Source organism: Ictidomys tridecemlineatus, chromosome 3 (assembly GCF_052094955.1).
Source record: "Ictidomys tridecemlineatus isolate mIctTri1 chromosome 3, mIctTri1.hap1, whole genome shotgun sequence".
In the NCBI taxonomy this organism is placed as follows: domain Eukaryota; kingdom Metazoa; phylum Chordata; class Mammalia; order Rodentia; family Sciuridae; genus Ictidomys; species Ictidomys tridecemlineatus.
This window is the reverse complement of record NC_135479.1, coordinates 80,776,222-80,802,184: the sequence shown is the minus strand read 5'-3', so window position 1 is coordinate 80,802,184 and position 25,963 is coordinate 80,776,222. Positions and strand designations below refer to the sequence as shown.

Here is a 25,963-nt window from a genome sequence, read left to right as displayed (position 1 = left end):
TGTGACACCCGTCGTCATGACATATGCAATCAAGCACTGGGCTAATCCCTCTGCGGCAAAAGTGGGAGCGTTTTGATCCCCCCCCCCCCCGTTGTGCCCTCTGTATGCTATGACTTTTGCCCAAGCAGCCCTTGGATATTGATAAACCCAAGAATGGTTGACCTTTGATGGTGAGGCTGATGGTATCACATTCAAAGAACCTTCCAGAAACCTGCAAGAATGGCTCCCCGGGCTGGGGGTGTGGCTCCGTGGTAGAGTAGTGAATGCTTAGCATGCTCAGAGCTCTGGGTTCCATCCCAAGCATCAACAGGTTTTAAAAAAGGAAAAGAAAAAGAAAAGTGATACGTCCACCCACTGGTGATTAAACCCGGGAGGCAGAACTAGAGGCTGCACACAAAGCATTTATTTGGAGAAGGACCAGGGAGTTTGCTCAAGCTACAGGCTACTTAAATGGAAAGCAGAAGGACGGCCCCCCTCCATTTCCAGGAAGATTTTCAGCTCTCACTGAACCAACTAGACAATCCAGCAGGAACTGGAACTCTGCAAGCAGCGTCCGTTCAGTTGGTGAGTAAGGACAGGAGGAAGTTTCTCCACTAGCTGAAAAGAAACACATGTGAATCAGAAGCCATCGGTGAAGCACACTGAGTAACATTATCCCAATAATAGGATTACGGGAAAGGCAGATGGGAAAGAATTTAGAACCACTGTGCTGGGTTTTAAATCCCTGTTCCATGGCCTTTTGCTGTGTGACCTGGGGCAGATGATTTAACCTCTCTGAGACTTTGTTTCCTGTCTGCACAGTGGGGATGATGGGATGCAGTCCTAGGGACTTCAGCGGGGAGAAATGAAGATAACAGGAGTTAGGACTTCGCAGGCGGCCGGGCAGGCACTCACCAAGTGGAGCACTTCACGTTCCTGGAGTGGATTCAGCCTTACTCACTACTCCTGGTGTTTGTTTAAAATGACTCTGTGTATTTACTCAGATGTTCACAGGCATTCGAAAGAATTAGCTTTGTTAGGAACATCTGGCTTTTATAACCCCAAGAAAGCCATTCAATGAGAAGATGGTTGGAAGGGAGTCTGTGGGTTAGGGTTAGGTGACTTCCACGTGGCTCTCTTGCTTTCCCTCCCAAGGCAGAGCTGACACACTGCTGGAGTGACCGGGGGACCTGGCTCTGGTCCTGGTTCTGCTTCTCCCCTGCATCTCATGGTTCACCCATCTCTTCCGGCCAGGGCCTGTGCATTCTCTTTATGGAGAGGGGGTCGGTGGGCTGCATGATCCCTAACTGTCCCTTAGAGCTTCTGTCTGGCTCCTTTTCCAATATATGGGACCCTGGAGGGACATAGGAGGCTACAGAACTATGAAAACAATAAATAAATAAAGTCCTGGATTTCTGGAGGGAGTTTGGGATGGAGCTAAGCCCCACACTGACGTGGATGACTCTGGAATCCCTATCTATTAAGAAAAGACTGCGAATGTGCTCATGTATTCATGTATGTGGGGCATGTGATGATGGCAGTCCCTGTGCTGGGCAGCCCAAGTACCATTCCTAGTGTCTGGTCTGCCTTCGTTACCGAGACTGGAATAGCCAGTTGCCTTCCCAGTGTCTCTTGCAGGTAGGTATGGAAACATGAACAGCTTCGCTGGACACCTTCTCAAAAAAAAATTTTTTTTTCTTCACTGATAAAAAGAGAGAGCCACTCAGGGGTAAGAGGTTTTGCTGCTACCTCTTCCCTCTCTCTTCTTTTGGCCATGAATAAGGATATGATGTCTAGAGCAGTGGCAAGCATTTGGGCAACCACGAGGTTTAAAAAAAAAAAAAAAAGACCAAAAAAGCCAAGATACTGTGTTATGTTGAAAAGATGGAAAGAGCTGGAGTCCTTAGTGAAATCATTGAACAGCCTACATCCCCTATTTTTGAGACTCTGAAATAAATAGAGAGTCTCTCAAAATAAAAATAAATAAATAAATAAAAATAAAAAGGACTGGGGATGTAACTCAGTGGTATAGGGTCTCTGGATTCAATTCCCAGGGCCACACACACAAAAGTACATATACATCTACACATGCATATATAATATACATGTATGTATATGTGAAAAAAATATACGAATGTGAATAGAAAAATCCTGGAAGAACACAGCTAAACTATGGGAGTGGGAATGTGAGTGTGGTGTGGATGGAGGGAGCTCCTGAGTGATTTTTTTCCTTTTAATCTTAATCCATCCATCCTCCCTCCCTTTCTTCCTTCCTTCCTTTCTTCCTTTCTTCCTCCCTCCCTTCCTTCCTTCCTTCCTTTTTTTGTACTGGTATTGAACCCAGGGCACTTAACCACTAAGCAACATCCCCAGCTTTTTTTTTTTTTTTTTTGCATTTTATTTAGAGACAGGGCCTTGCTGAGTTCCTTAGGGCCTCTCCAAGTTGCTGAGGCTGGCTTTGAACTTGAGATCCTCCTGCCTCAGCCTCCTAAGCCCTTGGGATGACAGGTATGCACCACCACGCCCTTAATGACTTGTATAAAGTTTGGGGAAAAAATAATGTTTAATGCATGCATGTGCTTTCCCTGTGGGTGAAGAGGAGCCGCCACGTACCCGCTCTCCTCCCGGTCCAGCAGGGCGTGGTAAGACGCCACGTCCTTCTGCAGCTGGCACTTGCGGGCCAGCAGGTGCGCGCGCTCCTGCTGCTGCTGCTCGGCCTCCGTGCGGATCTCGCGGAGCTCGGCCTCCAGTCGGCCCACCACGGCGCCCAGGTTCTGCAGCTCCATGTCGTGCCAGTGCTTGGCGTCATGCAGGGTGTTCTCCAGGCCTCGTTTCTAGGAAAGAGCAACCTGGTTCACGCCCAGGGCCGACAGGCTGGGTCCCGGAGGGGCGGGTGTGCAGAGCCGGAGGAGGGCCCGGGCTGGCTTGGTGGGGGCTGCCCATTCCTCTGGACAACGGCCTTGACCGTTTGGACACTGATGGGCAACCATCTCCGAGGACTCATGGAAAAATCTAGAATTGTCAGGAGTCCAGGGTTTGGTTTAGTGTGATTGGATCTGTCCGTCCATCTATCTGTGTGTGTATATATATTTAATGGCAAGGAGGGGGAAGAAAGGAAAAAAGGCAGGAGTCGGGGAAGGAGGAAGGAAAGGAGAGAGAAGAGAGGACTCACAAGATGTTTTTCAAAGAAAAATCTCCTCTCTTCCTGGAGTGCCTGTGGGAGCCCTTGCCCTCTAGTGCCTGAGGCCCGGCCATCCATCCTTAGGTTAGAACCCGTGTCCTCCAGCGCCCTCTCCCACATCAATGCAGTTGGAATGGAGTCTCTGGCCTTCCAGGCTCAGCATTTCCTTCTAGTATTTCAGTAGCATGTTCCTGCTCCTTCACTGTGGGCTTCTCACTGAGCCCCACCTGTTCTGAGCCACCATCCTGAGGTGCTGGCTGGTTGGCCTCCACCTCACTTGAAATTTTAGTGGTCTTCCCTAGGCTCCTGCCTGAGAACCTCTGGCACCCTGTCCCCCCAGCTGTGAGTGGCTACTGAACTTCTTCCTGGAAATATATCCTCAGTCCCCCAAAAGTTAGGACTACAGGATCTAAATGAGGTCACTGATCATGCCAACTGGCCCCCGGGGTTCTGGGCTTCAGCTGGTGAATCAGCCAGAGCTGAGCTCAAAGCTCTTTTTTCCCTTCCAAATGCCATCATCACTCTCTCTGGGGTTTCCCTCCTGTATGGGCTGGGAGATTTTCACATTGGTGTCCTTCCCAGACTCCAGGACCCGGGATCAGATGCTCATCACCTTTCTCCTGGGGTTAGCTTAATGGCCTCTTTGCTCATCTCCCTGCTTCTGTGAACATTACCCACACAGCAAGCACAGTGCGTGTCCAGAGCCCAGGTCCTGGCTTCTGTCTCTTCTGCTTCACCTCATCCACAGCTCTGCAGCAGGGGACTGAACTCATAGAAGATCACTTAGTCCCTAGGTCTCTGGAGACTTGAAGGGACTTGTTGGATTTCTAAACCCTCCAGAAATCAAAACAGCGCCTGCCTGTGGCTTTTGTGCCTGTCACTCCCAGTCCTGGTTTGGTGAATATTGAGTAGACTTCAGTCCACAGCACTGGGGCATGCATTGGTGGCAAAGGGGACTGAAAGTCCAGCCAGCTTGGCCATCTGAAGTTTAGGTGGGCAGCGGGGACTTGGGGTGCACATTTACCCCCCAAAGTTAGGACCACAGGGTCTAAATGAGGTCACCGGGTAGCTGATCATGCCAACTCGGGGTAACTGAACTATTAGTTATAATTTTATATGATACATAATAATAGATGCCATTTATTGACTGACCCCTCTGTGCTGGGCACAGCACTAGGGCTGGATATGCGTTACCTAACGAATCCTCCTGGTTTCACTTCATGAGGTAAATTACTATTCTGATCTTCCAGTGGATCACATTTCCAAAGGCAGCTGCTACCATTATCACCATCCCACACGGTCTTTCTCAATGTGACCTTGTCACTGCCGTTCCATCAAGAGGGGGGGTTTAATCTCCTTTCCTGTTGGAGGTGGCTGGTCTCGTCATTGCTTTCATCAAGAGAATGTGGGTCTGAGCCATATTCAGGGACTTCAAAACCCAAGTGTCAAGAGGCCTGGTAGCTTCTGTGCTACATGTCTGAGAGAAGCCAGATGCCACATCAGAAGTCCAAGTAATGTAAGGCTTTGAGACTCTATGAGATGAGAGACCCCAGCTAGCTTCCCGGAGAGGTCACACTGCTAGAGAAGGAGATGCATAACCCAACCACCACACATGTGAGTTGAAGAAGCCACTCCTGGGTGTCCCAGCCCCGGCAGGTGCCCTTGGAACAGAGAAGAGCTATCCCCGCAGAACTCTGCCTAAATCACAGGAGGAGGGAACAAATGATTCCCTGTTGTCATAAGCCATCAGATAGATATGCCAAACAGAGTAGACCCTCACTTGAAGCTGAGAGGGGGTCACACAGCCACACCCCCTCTAGCATCTGAGCAGCAGTCCCCAATTCCGTAGGACTGCTGTACCTACTAGAAAAGTAGAGTCAGAGGTGGACGCCATGGTGCATGGAGCCCTGCAGACCCCAGCCCTAACTCCGCCCATCTCTACCTTCTCCTCTGCCAAACTGACCATGAGGCCTGTGGCTGACTCCCTCCCACGTGGGAGTGATCACCCTACCTGCCACCCACTTCCATGCCGAGCTCTCTCATTTCTGGGATTTATATCTGTTCCTCCACTGAAGTCCCCTTGGGGACTCCTTGGGGATTAATTAGTCTTGTGTCCTCAAAGCACTTGGTTCAGTTCCAGGAACGTAGCACGTCTTTCAATGAGAGGCATGGGAGTAGGAAGAGCATGCACATGTGCATTCTCTCGTGGGATCCTCCCGGAAACACTGAGAAGTGGGTGGATCGTGATTTCACCCATCTTGCAGAAGGGAAAATATGATGCAGGAATTGGCCATTTACATAGGTGCTGAGCAGTGGAGCACACCTGGCTGATTTCGTGACTCTTGCTTTTGCTGCCCTCAGATCCTTTCCTCTCATCCCCTTGCGACATGCACTTGTGCACCTCTTCTTCCTACTTCCCCCCCTTTGCCTCTCAGCTGCACAAGGACACATGCTCAACGCCTTTACACACTCGATACCTCACCCAGTGCTTGTGGGGTAGAGCAAGACAAGGGCTCCCGGAAGCGGCACCTTGGAGGAGCTATGTCTGACTCACCCCAATAGAACTTCAGTTCTTTGGAGATCGGGGGTGGACTGCAGCATTATTAACACAGGTGACCACTGGAGTCTGCAGGGCATGGTTTCAGGACAGCTGGGGAGACCAAAATCTGTGGATGCCCACATCCCTTAGGGAAAATGGTGTTGTATTTGCATATAACTTATGCAACCCTCCTGTCTTTTATACCTAACCCATGTAAATGCACTGTGCATTGTTGTTATACTGTTTTGTTTAGGATGCAACTAGGAAAAAAAATTGTATATGTGCAGTACAGGGGCATTTTTTTTCTGAATATTTTCAGTCCAGGTTTGGTAGGATCTACTGATGTGGGATCTGTGGGTACAGAGGACTGACTATAATGACTTTCATAAAAATTAATAACTGCAAGAGTCCCGCCTGCAGAGCACAGTGAGTCCGGGGATGGGTCTTAGGTTGAGTTCTTCGGAACTAGAGCCTGGGACAAGGATTTTGGAATTTCAGACAACCTGTCATTCCTCTTCTTATAAACAACAGAATGTTCTCAGGAAAAGTAGGGAAGAGGAAAGCAGAACAGGGAAGGGGAAGGTGCTGAGTCGGGACCTGGCTCAGCTGGAAGGTTCTGGAGTGTGAACCATTCCACCTTGGAGCAAGTGGGCTGGGCTTTTACACGCCCCCTGTCAGGTCAGGTCAATCCTGACCTCTGGGGTCAGGATCCTTCTGTCTGATGAATGGCCATTCTCTGGGGATGTGGGCTACTGAAAAGGGGCAGCTGTGGGTGTTAGCCACCAACATTCCCAGCAGCATCCTACTGAGGGATGTCTTGGTGGGCACCTACAGTGACCACTGTACTTGTTAGGATTCAATCTCTGATGATCCTTGGGAGTTAGAAGACCTTTCAGACTCCAAAGTCGTGTGCCATGAGATGGGATTCCTTTGCAAACCGTGACCCGTATGCATGACTAGAATCTGTCAGTCCAGAGTTATAATTAATACAAGAAAGGCTGGGGCTCTTCTTGGCCACTTACCAGAGCCCGTAAGGATTCCGTCTCGGCCTGGAGGCTCTGGACTTGGCATGAAGTGTTGTGTAACTCTACCCTGAGGGTAGCGGCCAGCTTCTCTTCCTGGGTCTGGGACACGCAGGCCACCTCCGTGTGTTGCTGTGGAGAGGCAGGTCTCAGCGTGAGCAAGGATGAGTCAGGAGCCTGGATCCCTCTCCCTTCCCAGCCTTCCTAATCTCCTGATTGCCTCTAACCAGAAGAAAACACCCTGACCAATTAAAAAATCCCCCTCCTCAGCAGGGTGCAGTAGTGCATGCCTGTAATCCAAAGGGCTTGGGAGGCTGAGGCAGGAGGATTGTGAGTTCAAGGTCAGCCTTAGCAATTTAGTGAGGCCCTAAGCAATTTAGCAATCCTGTCTCTAAATAAAATATTAAAAAGGGCTGGGGGGCTGGGGATGTGGCTCAAGCGGTAGTGCGCTAGCCTGGCATGCGTGCGGCCCGGGTTCGATCCTCAGCACCACATACAAAACAAAGATGTTGTGTCCGCCGAAAACTAAAAGAACTAAATAAATATTAAAAAAAAAATGTTAGGATTAAAAAAAATAAATAAATAAATAAATAAAAAATAAAAAGGGCTGGGGATGAGGCTCAGTGGTCAAGCACCCCTGAGTTCAATCCCCAGTACCAACAACAACAACAACAACAACAAATCCCTCATCTTTACTGGCTTCCTCACCAGTATGTATACAAAGTTCTATTTAGTTTAAACATAGAATGCAAATGAAATAACCTTCTAAAAACTAGATGGTAGACAATCTCCTTTTCTCCTTGTGCCCTAATTACACAGTTCTCCTGTCTCCCATTTCTTTCACCTCCTTCCAGCCATATTTCATATAGTTATGTGTTGATTAATGATGGGGATATGTCCTGAGTAACATGACATCAGTCTATGCAGTTGTGTGAACAGCACAGAGTGTCCCTGTACAAACTAAGATGGCTTTGATGTCACTAGGTGAGATAATCTCATGGGACCACCATTGCATATTGGGTCCATCATTTGCTGAAATATTGTTATATGGAGCATGGTTGTATTTACAAAATAAATGTGGATCACTCCCTCCCTTGCTTTAGCACAGTACTTACTACATCTTGAGAATTATTCTACATCAGTTTATAGAGATGGATTACATTCTTTTCTTTTAAATTACACACACACACACACACACACACACACACACACACACGAGGCAAGCACTCTACCACTGAGCTACACTCCCATCCCAGAATACATTCTTTTTAATGGCTGCATAGCATTGTCTTGTTTGGAAGAACTGTAATTTATTTAAAAGTCCTTACTAATGGATACTTAGATTGTTTCCAAATTTTTCCCCATTACAGTGTTGCAAAGAATTACTTTCCATTTCTCATTTTACACTCCAAGGTGTGTCTCTGAGGGGGCATTTCTCCAGTTACATTTGTGATTTTGGAGAGCGCTTCCAAATTGTCCTTTAGACAACCTGTCATCCCTTCCAGCACCAGAAGACAGTGCCAGCTGCCCCACATCATCCTCAGACAAGGGATTATCCATCCTGATCTCCATTAATCTGATAGTCTCTGTTTCCTTATGAAAACCAACAATGAAAACAAGAAGTGAGAAATGCAGATTCCTGGGATCCTCTTTGCTGGGAAAAGGTGAAAAATGAGAGCTCACCTCCTCATTTTCTTCAATGTAGTCTGATGGACTGTCTCTGATGATGTGGGAGGAGGGGAAAAATCCCATTTTCTCCTCTAGGTTTCTGACTTCCTGAATTTCACCCCCCCCTTTTTTTGCCACATATGAACATTATTTATAGAATACAAAAATAGTCCAGTCTCATTGCCTGGCTGAGATACCCCACGCTGAGAGGCTCCCATCTCAGTCATAGTATCTCCAGCTCTTGCTGTTCAAAGGCTTCAAAGAACTCCCAAGAGTGACCATTAAAGGCCTGGGAGTGGCTGAAGGAGAGCAGAGGTGGGGCCAGCTCTACTGGTCAGTCAATGGCCATCATTCAGACCCCCAAAGTCTCCCTTCCCACAGAATGTAGGTGACAGTGAAAGAAAAATGATAATCGTATGAGTACCTCCTGGGTCACTACGGGGCATCCATTTTTTTTATGATTATAGAAGCTTTTTAGGAGCTTAAAAGCATGGAAATATGGCTGCATATGTTTTCTATATGTTAAAAGTAACAATAGCCAACCAATGGGTGTGTGAAAACCACTGGGAGCTGAAGACCACTATGGCTAATTAATATGCATAAGGTGCTCACTCTGGGCTGAGCATCATGTTAACAGCCTTAGGTCTATTTTCTCTTGTAACCTTGACAACCCTGTAATGCAAATGCCCTTATTATTCTCATTGTCCCCGAGGAGACAGTGGTGCAGAGAGATTGAGTTATTTGCTCCAGATCAGATGGCCCATAGGGACAGGACCAGGAGGCAAGTCCAGCAGGACCCCAGAGCTTGGCCTCCAGCCAGTATTGAATGCTGCTGCCTCTTCCAATCCATCCATTGAAGACCTTTGAAATGGGAGGGGCCTTCCCCTGAAATTACGTGGATTGCTCTGTTCTCACACATTACTGAGCAAGAGCATCATCTGGGATCTCGAAGATGCAGGCTCTGAGGCAGGAGATCCTGAGCCAGACCCAGGAATCTGCATTTCTCACTCCTAGGTGATACTAGATCCATGGAAGCAAAGTTCTAGATTATAGAACAGGGATGGAATTAGACCAAATCTTCATATTAGAAGGATCAGTTACCATTATTACAGCAGTTGAATATCACTTTACAGTCATGGGATGTTATGTGTTTAGTTAAGGACAGCTGTTGACAGGTAGCACACATATTCTTGATCTCCCCTAGCTATAGAAACCGATAAGACAATCTTGCTTGCCATAGGTAGGAGATAACTGAAAAATTAATAAAATTAAAAACCAATACTCTTACATTTTAGCCACCATTGCCTGCTAAACTGCCAAGTTTCTAGGCCTATTTTCTATTTGTTGAAAGGTGAGATTAATAACAGAGGTGTCAGCATTGGACAGAGACTTTCTTCTAGTTTAATCCTCAAAGAGAGAAAAAAAATTCATTTGGTCACACTGAGCTCCAATGTCATCTAATATTGTATCCCATGCCTCACATCAACAGAGTGCAAGTGAGTAGTAGTACATGTTTTTTCCCAATGGATTTTTAGATTCATATTTTCTGGTTACTATAATAACCCTATTTCTATTTCCATTTCAACACACTGTCTCCAGATTTCTTCTCTTGGACCAAATAGGAGGTGTGCGATATTAGCCCCTGAGGATGGGTAGGTAGGACCCTGTAGGTAGGTGCTCAGGGCAGCTGGTAGAGTGTGTGATGAAATTCAAACACATTGGTCCCCAACTTTTGAAACCAGCTTGAAATCGTGGCTCCTCTGTGCAGGAGCTGAGCTGCTCATATTTGCACTCCATCTATATTTCTGGGGCAGGAGAGTTTATTATTATTATTATTTGGTGGTACAGGGGATAGAACCCAGAGGTGCTCCATCACTGAGCTACATCCCCCAGCCTTTTTTATTTTTTATTTTGAGATGGGGTCTAATCTGCCTAGCCTGGCCTTGAACTCATGGTCCTACTGCCTCAGCCTCCTGAGTTGCTAGAATTACAGGTATGCACCACTCACCATGCCTGGCACATATGTGTATTGTAAAATAAAGATTTTCAAATTTCAAAAATTTTAATCATAGTTAAGTATTTGAGATTTAGCCTTTGGGGGATACAAGTGTAGGAAGAAAAGGGAAATAGAGCCATCTCCAAACCTGCCCCACTTTGCTGACCACCTTTGCCATTCTTCCAAACAGCCTTGGCCATGACTCTGAACTGGAAGAAGTGCCACCAGCATTAGGAAAGAGTGATGCTCAGGAGGAAACAGAGGGTGGGGAGAGCGGTGAAGGTCCCTGATGCTAAACTAGCTGGTAGATTCTTGGCAGATCTTATACCCAGGATGGGCACTCGGGGGTTGCAAGGTGACTTCTGCCTTCCCCCAAGCAGTTGCTATGTGGGTTTGAGCAAGTCACCGGAGCTCTCTGGTTTTGGAAACTGGTGAACAACATCCTTCTAAGAAACGTTGTTCTGCTGTAGAGAGCAACTGCCTGCCTGGGCTCTTACGTACTTCCCAGCTTTCACAAGAACATACTAACCTCACTGTGTTCCCTGTCACAGGCAAAGGGGAAGCAGTGGCCCCCTGGAGGCCCAGGGGCTCCTGGTCTTACCTTGCAGAAGAGAAAGGAACGTTGGCTGGTTTGGAAAGATCCTGAGAGAAGTCTGGCATAATCTTCAGTCCTCAGGACAAAGGCATCCCCAGGCTCATATCCCAACAGATACCTCTTGCTTATTTTTATTTTTGACTTTTTTTTAATTTTAATTTTTTTTTGTGGTTTGGGGGATTAAATCTAGGGCCTTGCACATGCCAGGCAAGTGCTCTACCACTAAGCTCTACCCCAGCCCTTTTTTTGTTTGTTTTTTTGTTTGAGACAGGGTCTCACTACGTTGCCCAGGCTAGTCTCAATCTCCTGGTGTCAAGTGATGGTCCTGCCTTAGGATCCTAAGCACTAGGACTTACAGGTAGGTGACACTATGTCTGGCTCACCTGTTCCTTCTAACGGTGACTCAGAATGCCTCCGTATTTGTGATCTGTGTAGTTCAGCCTAGCAGTTGAGAGCATTGATGGCAGTACCCATCTAGACCTGTCAAGTGCATAGAACAGTGGCTGGCCTTTGCTAAGTGCTCAATAAATGCTCTGATGGCACTGCTTTCCTGGGTGTCTCCTTCTGCCCTGGGGAACAGTGGCTTTTCTATCCATTCCTTCCTCTTGTCCCTACCCTAGCAACCTTCACATTAGATTAAGGGTACCTTGTACGCAGAGGCAACCTCTCCCCTGTCTTCCCCCCTGGGGATCCTAACATGGCTTTTTACACCTAGAATATGCTTGACAGTTTCCTTTTTTCTTTTCTTTTCTTTCTTTCTTTGGAACTATGAATTGAACCCAGGGGCGCTTTACCACTGAGCCATATCCGTAGACTTTTCTATTTTTTTTTTTTTTAATTTTGAGTTGCAGAGGATGGCTTTCAATTTGCAATCCTCCTGTCTCAGCCTCCCAAGCCACTGGGATTCCAAGTATGCACCACCACACCCAGCAATTTTTATTGAATGTCTACAGTTTGTGCCAGGTACCTGCTAGGGACTGGAAGAAGAGGAGAATGTACCAGGGATGGAATTAGACCAAATCTTCATATTGGAAGGATCAGTTACCATTATTACAGCAGTTGAATATCACTTTACAGTCATGGGATGTTATGTGTTTAGTTAAGGACAGCTGTTGACAGGTAGCACACATATTCCTGATCTCCCCTAGCTAGATGTAGGATTTATTTGGGAAAAGGCTGGATGGCATTCAGTCTACTCTGGTGACACGGGTCCTCCTCAGCAGGAATTGAAGTGTGTGTCTCACTGGGTAAAACTTCATTACTGGCAGAACAGCTGGCCTGAGAAGGCAAGCATAATTTTCTCCTTGAGTTTATACAAGAACTGCCTGGCCACCTATTAAAAAATATGGGGAAAAAATAAAAAAGAACTGCCTATCTGTTGAAGCTGCTCTTTTTTGGGGGCATAGGAACAAGTCTCAGCCTCTTGAGAAAGCTGCTAAATACAGATGAGAAAATGGCTTTGTGGACTCCCAGTCCCCCTGGGTTGTTAGAAAACACACTATATTGATCAAAGAAGCAGAAGAGCTCAGCCATGAGGGAGAAGAATAGATTTTCCTGCTTAAAGGAGAAGAATAGATTCTCCTTCTTAAAGTAATTGTTGGAGAAGTCTGAATTAAAGTATTTTTGTAATAACCCTTCCTCACTGGCTAACCTAAGACTTGAAAACTAGTTTAGTACCATAAACTAATTAAAAATGACAAATGACTGTCTGGGGACATATATGCAACTTATGTCATAGGCCCAACCACAACAAATCAGTAATTAAAAAATACAAAATCTGGTGAAAAATGGGCAAAAGATAAGAGCCAGTAGTACATACAGAAGCAAATATGTATGAAGCCTAGTATATACAAAGATGTTCCACCTTCCTTTTGGGAAATTCAAAATAGAGATAGAATGAATAAGCATTGTTTCCCTAAAATATTGGCCAAGAGCATATGTACTATATTGGTGAGGATGTGGGGAAAAGGGTAATCAAATATTTCGGATGGGAATGTATATTGTTGTAAATCTTGTAGAGGGTAATTTGGCTCTTGCTTCTCAAAATTACCAGGACACATGGTTTTCAAGCCAGAAATTCCTTATCAAGGAATTTATCCAACAGATCCATTGCTATATTTTGGAAATGATGGATGTACAAAATTATAGATTATAGTAACTATAATCTTACTTGTAACAGCAAAAGATTGGAGGCCACCTGCATGCTATTAATAGCACAGAGGCTAAATGGGTTCTGGGGCATCCATTAGCCAGAGCAGGGGTCGCTGGCTTTTCCTGTGAAGGACCAGAGAGTAAATATTTTAGCCTCAGCAGGTCATGTGGTCTCTGTTGCAACCATTCACTCTGCTAATGCAGTGAAAGTGCAGGCATAGATAATATGTATATGACTGTGTGTGTGGCTGTGTTCCAATAAAACTTTATTTTATTTGCAAAAACAGGCAGTGACCTGGTTTTGACTTACAATCTGTAGTTTGCTGCCCTTTGTGATATAATATCATTCAGTTGTAAAGCAATCTGGTCTGAATATTACTATTTGTGAAGAGAGATAAAGATATATATATATATATATATAATTTTTCTTAAATAACAAGAAAATAACATTAATTCACTGCAAAGAAAAGAACTGGATTGTATGCTACTTTTCACTTTTGTACATTTGAATTTTGAATGAAGTCAATGTGTTATCTTTAAAAATGTTAAAGTAAAATATTTATAATTTAAAACCTAAATAAAGGGCCAGGCACAGGGCTGCACGCTTTGTAATTCAGCATCTTGGGAGGCTGAGGCAGGAGGATTTCTGAGTTCCAAGCCAGCCTCAGCAACTTAGTGAGGCCCTAAGCAACTTACAGAGACCCTGTCTCAATATAAAAAATATTAAACAGGCTGGGGATGTGGCTCAGTGGTTATGTACCCCTGGGTTCAATTCCTAGTGCCAAAAAAAAAGGGTAAACTGGGGCCCTTTTGCCAAGCTCTCTCCAACGTAAGCAAATATGGAAATGCTAGGCAGTTCTCCTTAGGACTTTCTATGAGCACATGGGTATAGCCATAGCTTATTTCCCTGTAGAGCCATGGGGAATTATAGCCAGCTATCCACATACAGGGGTTTCTGGATTACAGATGTTATCAGGGTTCTGATCTACTGGGGATTGGACCCAGGGCCTCACTCATGCTAGGTAAATGCTCTACAATTGACACTCCTGGTCCTTAAAAAAAAAAAAAAAAGAAAAAGAAACCTTTTCTTTGAGACAGGATCTTGCTAAGCTGCCCAAACTGGCCTCAAAGTCATCCTCAAGTGATCCTCCTGCCTCAGCCTCCCAGACTATAGGTGTTCTCCACTATGCCCTCTCTATCCTCCTTAAAAGAAGGTCCCCTTAGTTGGCTAATGTGGCAACATCACATCAGGCCATTTCATAGACTAGATTCAGAGAAGCAGAACCTCATTTTAATTCAATTGCACATATTCTAGAAAATATCAGCTCTTCTGGGTGAAAGCAAGCCAGGCAAGGCGGAGATAGATCATATTGAATATTTACCTTTATAGGGCAAATTATTGTACATGAATATGGATGACACAGAGAAGTGCTACCCAAAGCTTCTCATTTCCTCACAAGTAAATCTAGACCTATGCTGCCCAACATGGTAGCCTCTAGTCATATGTAGCTACTTCAATAAACACCAAATAAAATCAGGTAAACTAAAATTTCAGTTCCTCAGCCAGCATCTCAAGAGCTACATAAACTCATTCCTTATAGAAATAGAAAAAGCAATCATGAAATTCATTTGGAAAAATAAGAGACTCAGAATAGCCCAAGCAATCCTTAGCAAGAAGAGTGAAGCAGGAGGCATCACAATACCAGACCTTAAACTATATTACAAAGCTAAAGTAATGAAAATGGCATAGTTGCCAATCAGAGTGGCAGTTATCAAAAATATAGACAACAATGAATGTTGACAAGGATGTGGGGAAAAGGCACACTCATACATTGCTGGTGGGACTGCAAATTGGTGCAACCACTCTGGAAAGCAGTATGGAGGTTCCTTAGAAAACTCATAATGGAACCACCATTTGACCCAGCTATCCCACTCCTCAGTCTATATCCAAGGGGCTTAAAATCAGCATACTACAGGGACACAGCCACATCAATGTTTATAGCAGCTCAATTCACAATAGCTAAACTGTGGAAGCAAACTAGATGCCCTTCAATAGATGGATGAATAAAGAAACTGTGGTATATATACACAGTGGAATATTACTCAGCATTAAAAGAGAATAAAATTATGGCATTTGCAGGTAAAGGGATGGAGTTGGAGAATATCATGCTCAGTGAAGTAAGTCAATCCCCCCAAAACAAAGGCTGAATGTTCTCTCTGATAAATGGATGCTGATCCATAGTGGGCGGAGGGTGGGGGTGGGGGTGGGAAGAATGGAGGAACTTTGATGGGGCAAAGGGGAGGGAGGAAGGGAGGGGGTATGGGGTCAGTAAAGATGGTGGAATGAGATGGACATCATTACCCTAAGTACATGCATTACTGCACATATGGTGCAACATTATAATGTGTACAACCAGAGAAATGAAAATTGTGCTGCAATTGTGTCCAGTGAATCAATAAGTAATAGAATAAGTAATAAGTAATAAATTTAAAATTTTTTTATTTGTTCTTTATAGTAATTATTTTCATTTTTGCTTCATGTATTTTATGTTCAGTTATTAGGTGAGCATACATTCATGACTTTTATGTATTACTGTTTAATTGATACTTTACCATTATGAAATGTCAATCTTTATCTCTTGTAATGTTGTCTTTAAGTGTATCTGATATTAAGATAACCACCTGTTTGCTTGATATATTTTCTTCCTTTTACTTTCGCTTTATTTGTGTCTTTATATCTAAAGTGCTTCTTTTAGACAACATATAGAGCAGTCTGCTTGAGCCTTACTTTTTCAATTTGCTTCCACTTTACCTTCACTTATAATAAAATTCTTTTACATTAAAAAAAAAGAGCTACATAAGCACATGTGGCCAGTTGCTACCATGCTGGATTACCACAGAGACTGGACTATACCACCACTATAGGACTTTCTAGAAGATGACCCTGCTGCAGACAATCTCTAATGTCTTTCCAGTTCTGAGAAATTCACTATTCATTTCAATCTATCTACATCTCTCATTCTTAATGGTTTTCCACAATCGGTCGTCCTGACTGTTTAAGGCATGGTGGGCCCAGCTCAGATCAAGTTCCTGACCCCTAATGCCTCAAATAACCCCAAGGCAAGTACAGACCTATTATCAGAGCCACACAAGAGAGTAATTTGTGTGGCGCTGGGCGTGGAGGGTGGAGGTGCCTGCTTGTAATCTCAGGGACTCGGGAGGATGAGGCAGGAGGATGGCAAATTCCAGGGTGGTCTCAGCAATATAGTGAGACCCTATCTCAGTGGGTTCCTGCCAGTGAAGACCACTCAGAGGGGCTGAGTTCTTTCAGTCACCCCACCACCAGTTTGTGTGAGTCACTGAATAAACTTTTGGCTGTTGTACATGCCACTCAGCTGCAGTGAGCAAGGAACAGGAAATGTGGAACCAGTTCTGGGCAAAAGAGAATGGAAGGGACATCTCCAGGAGGATGTTAGGGGGCAAAACAGAGCTTGCCTTGCTGCAAGCACACTGCAGACCAGGCGCACGGCCAGGAAGCAGAGTCTTCTCCTTGCCCAGGCTGAGAAACTGGACAAAGAAAAGGGGCTCTGTGTGCCCCTGGAGAAGGAGAGCTGTCTGCCAGGCAGAGGACAGTGACAGGAGGTAGGAGAGTCACAGGAGGTTCTCTGCTCCAGTGCTGGGGCCTGGTCTCGTGGGCAGGATCCCAAGATGGCCTCCCCTGCCCTCTGGGATTGTCTCACAACCAGGTGAGGATATTATATGTCAATGGTGGGGGATTTTTCAGGTATAATTCTGTTCCTAAGTCAGTTCATTTTGAGTTGATCAACAGGGAAAGTATCTGGGTGGGCCTGGCTTTGATTCTATGCTCTTTTCCTGCCCTTGAAGGAACAAAGTGTCTATGGGGGCGGGGCGGGGAGGAGGGCTTCTAGGAGTTGAAGGCCTTCTCTTAAACCTGCAAGAAATTGCATTATGCCAGCCATCTGATGATGAGATTATGGGCCCTGTGGATACCTTGATTGAGGTCTGTGAGACCCTGAGCAGAGGACCCTTATGTCACACCCCAACTCCTGACCCACAGAAACTGTGAGATCATAAATGTTTGTTGTTTGAGCCAGGAAGTTTGCAGTAGTTTGTTACAAAGTAGCGGAAAGCGAATGCAACTCCGGAGGGGGCCATTCTAACCCATCAATGGGAAACAGAAGTGGGGAAGTTCAACCTTTTGAATTCCAAACAGCTTCATTCAGAGACTTTGGAAGCCCTGAGCTTGCCGAGTGGCCTGTTTCCAGGAAGATCACACATTTTCAGAAAAAGGTGGGTTGGAAGAAATTCTAGATTCTATTCATCATCACGAACTGACACCCACAGGAAAGAGGAAATTTGCGTCATTTTCTTGAAAGTGTCTTTTGGCTCCCCAGAGCATCATTTTCCTGTTGGTCCTATGGACCTTTGAAATGGCAGCATTCTGTGAAAGAAAACCTTGGCAGAAACAGTGGAGAAGCTAAGAGCTCTCTGTTCCTTTCCATCTTTCCTTCCCATTGGTAAAATGGGAAGTGAGATAGCTGCTGCTAGCTGAGCGTGGTAGCACATGCCTGTGATCCTAGCGGTTGGGAGGCTGAGGCAGGAGGATCTCCCATTCAAAGTCAGCCTTAGCAACAGTGAGGTGCTAAGGAACTCAGTGAGACCCTGTCTCTAAATAAAATACAAAATGGAGTTGAGCATGTGGCTCAGTGGTCCAGTGCCCCCAAGTTCAGTCCTTGGTAATCCCCCCCCTCACAATAGCTGCTGCTTATGAGGCTGTCATAAGAATTTGTACTGATTCTGTTTCTTTTTTCTCTTGGTGGTCTTAAGGATTGAACCTGGGGCTTCATACATGCTAGGCAAGTGCTCTACCAATGAGCCCCATCCCTAGCCCTGTCATGAGAATTGAATGAGCAGGAAAAGTTTATTGTTCAGATGTCAAAGATTTATGGTTCTCATCGTGTTATTAGTTTTATTCCTGAATTTTAGGTCTTTTAAAAGTTTTGGTTCTGGGGATTGAACCCAGGGGGCTTTACCACTGAGCTACATCCCTAGCCCTTTTTATATTTTACTTTGAGACAGGGTCTCCCTAGCCTCAAACTTGTGATCCTCTTGCCTCAGCCTCCTGAGTCACTGAGATTACGGGCATGCACCACTACACCCAGCTAGGCCTTTTAACAATGATTGATGGAGTGATTGTCTGAGCCCATGGGTTCCACTAAAGTTTTAGGGAAGAAGGGTGTTAAGATATCTCAACACAGCCAACATAAAGGCAGAGCATTAGATTTCTCTTTTTTGTTTGTACCTCCATAAAATGGAAATGCCTCAGTTTAAAAATCTAGGAAAAGGGTGAATGACAGCAAGACCTTTGGTGATTTCTCAACTCAAGGTGGTCTTTTTTTTTGGTACTGGGGATTGAACTCAGGGGCACTTGACCACTGAGCCACATCCCCAACCCTATTTTGTATTTTATTTAGAGACAGGGTCTCACTGAGTTGCTTAGCACCTCGCTGTTGCTGAGGCTGGCTTTGAACTTGTAATCTTCCTGACTCAGCCTCCCAAGCTGCTAGGATTACAATTATGTGTCACTGCATGCAGCCTCAGGGTGGTCTTCTTAAGGCCACCTGACTACAGACCTGGGAATACATTCCATGGTGTGATGTTGTGATACAATGAGAAATATATATATATTTTATATTTGGGCTTTGTCCTTGGCTCCTGGGCATAACTCTTAAAATCCTTACGATTTCCTAAGTAATAAGAGCCAGCCTGGGGTGGTGGTGCACACCTGTAATCCCGGCAATTTGGGAGGCTGAGGCAGGAAGATCCAAGTTCACAGGCCAACCTCAGCAACTTAGAAGAGATCTTGTCACAAAATAAAATCTAAAAAAAGGCTGAGGATGTAGTTCACTGATAGAGTGCCATAGGTTCAATCCCCAGCGCCAAAGAAAAGCAAAGAACAAAGAAAGCCATAGGAGCATCTTTTGTTATAATTAGTTTTTGTCTCCAGGGCTTGAAATAGCTCAGGTTGATAAACTAAAGGAGTGTGTCCTTTCCTAAGTCGTTCCTAACAGACCCCTTTCAGCCACACCTGAGTTTAGATTAAGGAGATGTCTTTGGGGCTACCCTTAAGGACGGGATGCTGGTGGCTTGGGAAATTCATTCATGTGATGAGGGGATTGGAACTTTCTGCCCCACCCCTGGTCCCAGGGAGAAAAAGGGACTGAATCACCAATGGTGATCTGATCAATCCTGCCTAGGAAATGAGTTCTGCACAAAACCCTGAACTTGAACTTCCAAGTTGGGGAACTTGAACTTGAACTTCCAAGTTGGGGAACAGGTGCTGGGAAGGTGGCTCTTGGTCCCACACACAGCTGGTCATTAGTGGAAGAGGTCCAGACTTGTGATGACAGGGCATTCTTATGAGACTGAGCCCTTAACTCGTGAGACCCGATGGCTACTCCGGTGTCAGAATTGAGCTGAACTGCGGGACACGCTGCTGGGCATTTGGAGACCACACGTTTTGTGTGTTAAATCAAAATGACAGGAGGACATTGTTTTAGATGAAACTCCTGCACCCGCCCCCAACAGACCAGGCTAGAAATCAAAATGGAGTCACTCACGCTAAAGTTCCACCTCATTAAAGCTAAAAACTAAGCTGCTTCTGACCTTCAGAGAAATCATCAGGATTAGAGAGAGAGCAGCCAAATTTCCCCACACCATCCAGTTTCGATTCATACGATAATGAAGTTCTTCTCTCTGCTATAATCTTTACCTGATGCTTACCAATCGGTGGTTTTTTTCTATTGTTGTGTCTCCCAGGTCCTGTTTCCCAAGGAAAATAACCTTGAAAGGACCAATCTACTTTTTTGAGGTTATTTCTGCTTTCTTCAACCCTTTTTCTGTCTATAAAACCAACCTCCTCTGCTCACCACAATACTATTCTGTCTTACAAAATGATGTGTTGCCTGAGCCTGGAATCGAAAATAAAGGCCATTAGGGTCATTAAACTAAGTTGTGATTTTTGTCCTCTGGCAGGAGAAGTGTCAGAAGTTGTGTGAGAGCAGAGGAAGAAGGTTTTAAACTGGGGGTGATGGCACACACCTGTGATCCCAGCAACTTGGGAGGCTGAGACAGGAGGATCACAAATTGGAGGCTAGCTTCTGCAACTTAGGGAGACCCCTCCCATCTCAAAATAACAAATAAGAGGGGCTGGGGTTGTGGCTCAGTGGTAGAGTGTTTGCCTAGCATGAGTGAGGCACTGAGTTCAATTCTAAGCACTACATTAAAAAAAAATAAAGATATTGTTTCCATTTACAGCATATATATATGAAGGGCTAGGGATGTAGTCCAGTGATAGAGCACGTGCAAAAGAAAAATAAAGTTGTTTTTTTTCCCCTTTCTTTCTTCACAAGGCTAAACAGGAGGTCTGGAGAGTAGGAGCACATTGTTTGAAGTTCCTGAGTATCCCTAAGTTACCTGGAGTTAGGAAACCACAGCAAATACACAACAAAGAGCCAGACTTCAGGAACATGCATTCTCTGAACCAGCCTGATTTCTGCAACCCCTGAACCATACAGCTCAGAATCCTGGACCCCCAAGGTTCCTGACACCAGACCACCCTGGCTGAAGGGGGTGTGGTCACTGTACTGACTCTGGCCAGAACTGCTTTTAACAATTAAAAACCAGAAAAGAGTTGGCAGATAGGTTGTAGCAGGTGCTCAATGCACCTGCCCTCATCCCTCAGGCCCTCAAGGTTTAGCGCTTCCTGGGCTTCCCACCACTGGATTCTGCCTCTCTGTCTGAGAGCTTTCCCTGGAGCTCTTGAAAGGTCACTCTGTTAGCAGATGGGGGAGGACTGACAGGAGAGAGCATTAATACCCCAGCTCCCAGCCTCTCCCCTCCTGCAGTCTAGACCCTTTCCCAGAATCCCCCTGGGCCTATGCGCCAATGTCCAGGGGGTAGCTGCTTTCATAATACACTCTTTGTTGGCTCCCTCTCTGCTTCTCCTTTACTGGGTATTTTGTGGGTCTCCTCCCTGCGCTCACTAACTTCCCAATAAACCGCTTCCACTTCCAATATTTGTCTCCAGATCTGCTTCTGGGGGAAACTTAAACTAAGACACGAATTAATCATGTTAATTAATTTTCAGCCTCCTTGGGCTGAAAGGTAATTAAATGCATGTTTGCATTCTCTTTACAAAAGCTTTTGAAAGCCGGCGTGTGCGCTAAGCCATTTCACATTTAGGCTCTGCTGCCAAGAAACAGACAAGAGACGCTCAGGACGGGCAAATGTCAGCCCCCGAGGGCAGAACTGCAGCTGACAAAACTATTTATTGGAGGAATTCTGGCTGTCAGTTCTGATCTTTGTTGATGATCAGAGGAATTCACTCATTCTGCAAATATTTTCTGAGCTCTGCCTCTCTGCAAGAGGCCCAGGCAGCCCTGGCCAAAGGAAAACAAGAACTGTCTGTTTTCTCTGAGATGTAGCTTTCAGATTACTCTATTAAAAAAACACTAATGAATCTGTTCAGAATTAATGTTGGAGTTACTGTTGGACTGGTAATGATTCTCAAAGGGGTGAGGTGTGAATAATAATGCCCAGTTTCTTTTTTCTTTTTTTCATAGTAGGCAGGATTTAAGGACTTCCTTCCTTCCTTCCTCAGATCAGGCATTTGAAACCAGGGCACTTGACCCACTGAGCCATACCCCTAGCCCTTTTTATTTTGAGAATAGTCTTGCTAAGTTGCTGAGGCTGATCCTCAAACTTGGGATCCTCCTGCCTCAGCCTCCTGAGTCGCTGGGATTATAGGTGTGCACCACTACTTCTGGCTAGCAGGATTTAGTTTTGATAATTATGATGGCCCTGCCTTTTGCCAAAGAAAAGGCTACTACAGTATGGCGTACATCCCAGCAATGCTGGGACAGATGTAAAATTGCAAATCCCACTGGGCCTCTGGGATTTAGCTTTGGGAAAGAAACCATGCAGACCAACGAGCAAAAAGGTCCTTGCACTAAGAGCCAGGGGGGTTGAAGTTGGTGCTACCATCTTGCTGTGGAACCTTAGAAACTCAACTGTGCTCTCTGGCTTTCAAGTTTCCTTACCTCTAAAAAGAGGGCATGGGATTCGATCACATATTTCTTAAAAGAAGAAGCAAAACTGAATCCGTGGATTGGCCTCACTTCACCTCTTTGGTCTACACCAGTTACCAGTTTGGGGAGAGGTGTATGTGTGGGGGTCATTTTCTGGAGGTGCTGGGTACCATTTGCCATAGAAAGTGTTGGTAGTGATCTGGCTCAAGGAACTGATGAACAGAAAGGAAAGAAGTTATCAAAAAAAAGGCCAAGGGGTGGAGGAATGGGGGATTATAAGATGTTTCTTGGGTTAGTGAAAATGGGGGAGGGGTTTCCAGAATTGGGAAAGATCATTGATGGTTCCTGTTGGTCCTTGGGGGTCTGGGAGGTGGGGGACTTGGCAGAAGAAAGCACAGAACGGGCTCTCCTGGTTTCCTTGGGTGGCTTTTGTAACCATCACTGATTCTCAAGCCTGGCTGCATGTTAGAATCATCCAGAGGGCTTGGCAAAAATCACAAAGTTCCTCCGCTCCTTCTGATTTAATTGTTCTGGAATGGAGCCTGGGCATTGGCGTTTTGGAAAATGCTCTGAGATAGTTCTGCTGGGCAACCAGGATTAGAACTTCTGACTGAAAACCCAGAGCACTGAGGAGGCTCTCTGGCCTTTACTCAAACAGCTACCTTCTGTCCCCACGTCTTTGCATTCTCCTTGCTCTTCTGCTGTTTTGCATCCTCTGCCTCAAAATTCAGCACCAAGAAAGAGTGGGAGACAGAGAAGGAAAGAACAAAGCCTCTGTATTCTAGCTCAGGGCGTGGTGGCGCATGCCTGTGATCCCAGCAGCTCGGGAGGCTGAGACAGGAGGATCATGAGTTCAAAACCAGCCTCAGCAACCGTGAAGTGCAAAGCAACTTAGTGAGACCCCATCTCTAAATAAAATACAAAATAGGGCTGGGGATGTGGCTCAGTGGTTGAGTGCCCCTGAGTTCAATCCCCAGTATCCCCTCCCGGCCAAAAACAATCTTCTGCATTCTATTTTTCTGGTTAATTCCTTTGCCGTTCATGAGACTTTAATAAAAGTTGCTTTCCCCTCCTTGAGTATAATTCTTACTGCTTAAGAAAAATTAGAGAAATAGTCAAGACCAAAAAAGAAAAAAATACCTCCAAGTGTCAGAATAATCCGTTACTCCAAGAAAACCACTGCTAATACCATTAATATACCTTTCTTTTCCTTCTCTTTTCTTCTTCTTTTGTGATGTTGTGGATCAAACCCAGGGGCGCTCTAACACTGAGTGACATCGTCAGCCCAGAATGTTATTTTTAAAATTTTGAGGCAGGTTCCTGCTAAGTTGTCTAAGGCTAGCCTCCAAATTGAGATCCTCTTACCTCAGCCTCCCAAGTTGCTGGGACGTAGGTAGGTGCCACCCCAGCCAGCACCATTAATCTATTAGTCCTCTTTGCTTTCTTTATTTTTTTGGTTCCAAGGCCTTGAACATGGTAGGCAAGTGCTCTACCACTGAGCCACACCCCCAGCCCTGTTAATGTTTCTTGAGGCTCAGTTTCCTTGCTTGAATGCTTTACTTTACTGCACACACCAGGCACGGACACACAGCTACCTGAAGACCAAACAGGGCTAAGCTCCTGTTTTTTTTTTTTTTTTTGTAAATAAAGTTTTATTGGAACACAGTCATGTTTGTCCCTCCCTTGGTCTCTGGTGGCTTTCATGCTACTGTAGCGGAGCTGAGCAGTTCCAACAGAGACCATTCAGCCTCTGTAGTCTGAAATATTTACTATTTAGTTCTTTCAAAAAAGCTTGTTGGCCCCTAGAATATACCATTCTGCTTTTTCCTGTTTCCTCTTTTACCATGAACATTCTCCCATCTTCTTGTAAATACTTTGTAAACGCCATTCCTAAGGACTGCTTTCTATCTCATTGCACACAGCATAGTGAGCTTGTGGCTTAGCTTCTCTCCTACTATCAAACATGTATATACTTTGGCTTCCATTTTTTTTCACTTTTATAATGCTTCAGTGAGTGTATTTGGGCATTAACTATTTGTATTTTCTTTTTTTATTGCAGTGTTGGGGATTGAACCTGGGGCCTTGTGCATGCTAGGCGAGCACTCTACCACTGAGCTACACTCTGGCCCTTATATTTTCAGTTATTTTATTTTAGGATTTTTTTAAGGATATAGATTTTTCAGCTGGTAGATATGGAGCTTTTAAGGCTCTTGATACATATTGCCAAATCCCTTATTCAAGGGTGTTATACTGGTTCATGCTCTTCAATAACCCAGCAAAGAAACTACTTTTCTGCATACCTGCTGGGATTATCATTTGAACCATCTTCTGCTTTTAAATAGGTCCACAAAACAATTATTATTGTTTACATGTATTAGTGCATGCCTGTAACCCCAGAGACTCTAGAGGCTGAGGCAAGAGGATTGCAAGTTCAAGGCCAGCTTGGGCAACTTAGGGAGACCCTGTCTCAAAATTTAAAAAAATAAATGAAGAGAGCTCTGGGGTGTAGCTGAGTGGTCACATGCCCCTGGGTTCAATCCCCAATACTGAAAAAAAAGTTAATATGTTAATTTGTATTTTCTCCATGTTAAATGAGACTGAGCTTGCTGCTCAGCCGTTGCGCTTCTTCTCCTGCAAGATGATTGATGCCTTTCATGTTTGCCTGGGCTCCTTGGGCGAGGGGCTGGGCGCAGGATGCTGGCCCTGCCTCTTACCTTAGCCTGGAGCAGGGCTCCTGCCTCTGCCCGATTCTTTTCAACGTCTCTCTCCCACTGAATCCTGATTGTCTCAAGGATGCCATCCAGACCAGTGCCCATGGGTACGTTCATTTGCTCCAGCTCAGACCCTGCGAGCTGTTTGTATAGCACCTTTACATCCTGAAAACGACAAGAACACCCCAGGTGAGTTCCAGGAGAAAAAGCAAAGCCATGAGATTCTAGCCAGCAGAAGACCAGCCCCTAATGCTTCTCTCTGCCAAACATGGGCCTTACAAAGACCGGCAAAGTCCCTGCTCCTCCTCCTGGCATAGGAACCGTGTTCCCTTCCCAAGGGTGCATTTCTTGGGCATTACAAATGCCCAAGGCCATGTCCACAAGGCCAGGCCCCCAGCAAAAATCAAAATACATAACTAAATAAAAACAAAAACAAAGTATGCAAGAATACTTAGGCATAAAGTCAGGCTGGGCTGAAAGACATTTAAGGATAACTTTGGAGTCTCTAAAGGGTTACTGTCAGAATGTGGTCTGAAATGATAGAGATAGGAGCAGCAGGAAGTGGGCTTACGGTGGCTGGTTAGCTCCAGGTTGGACACAAAGAGGAACTTCCTGATGGGAGTGTTGTTAAGTGGGTTTGGATTCTTTTAACTGGAAGAACTTTAAATGGTGGATCAGACAATAATGTGATGAGGTGGTTTAGAGTCAGTGCAGTGCTGGGGGAATTGGATGGACCAAGAGACGGTAGGAGGTGTCCTTTAGTCCGGTCACTCAGAGATCTGACCTAGTTTTATTCATGAGTGTGTGTGTGATCCACAGCTTAGGTCTGAGCTCAGAGTTATCTTGTTGATCCTAGACAGGGTTGAAAAAGTATCTGGAGTATGCCCTTCAGTCAAAACAGGTTCCATCTCTCTCTCTCCTCAGCTTAGACCTGCGGCTTCCCCCATTTATGTAGCATCCTGGTTCCTGAAGCCATTTGAGTTTTGACTTCTAGGGAAACCTGACCCACTT

General features: G+C 45.2%; 1 protein-coding gene across 1 annotated transcript in view; it reads right to left on the bottom strand.

Annotated features, from left to right (window-relative positions):
• Positions 1-381: 381 nt before the first annotated feature.
• Positions 382-25,963, bottom strand: part of Bfsp2 (beaded filament structural protein 2) — a 67,966-nt gene continuing 42,384 nt past the window's right edge. Inside the window, exons 4-7 of the mRNA XM_021727576.3 lie at positions 24,956-25,117; positions 6,722-6,853; positions 2,593-2,813; positions 382-597 (exon numbers count right to left, since the gene is read on the bottom strand). Of these exons, the coding sequence (XP_021583251.2) occupies positions 594-597; positions 2,593-2,813; positions 6,722-6,853; positions 24,956-25,117 (519 nt within the window). The 3' untranslated portion in view covers positions 382-593. The remainder of the gene's footprint in view (positions 598-2,592; positions 2,814-6,721; positions 6,854-24,955; positions 25,118-25,963) is intronic.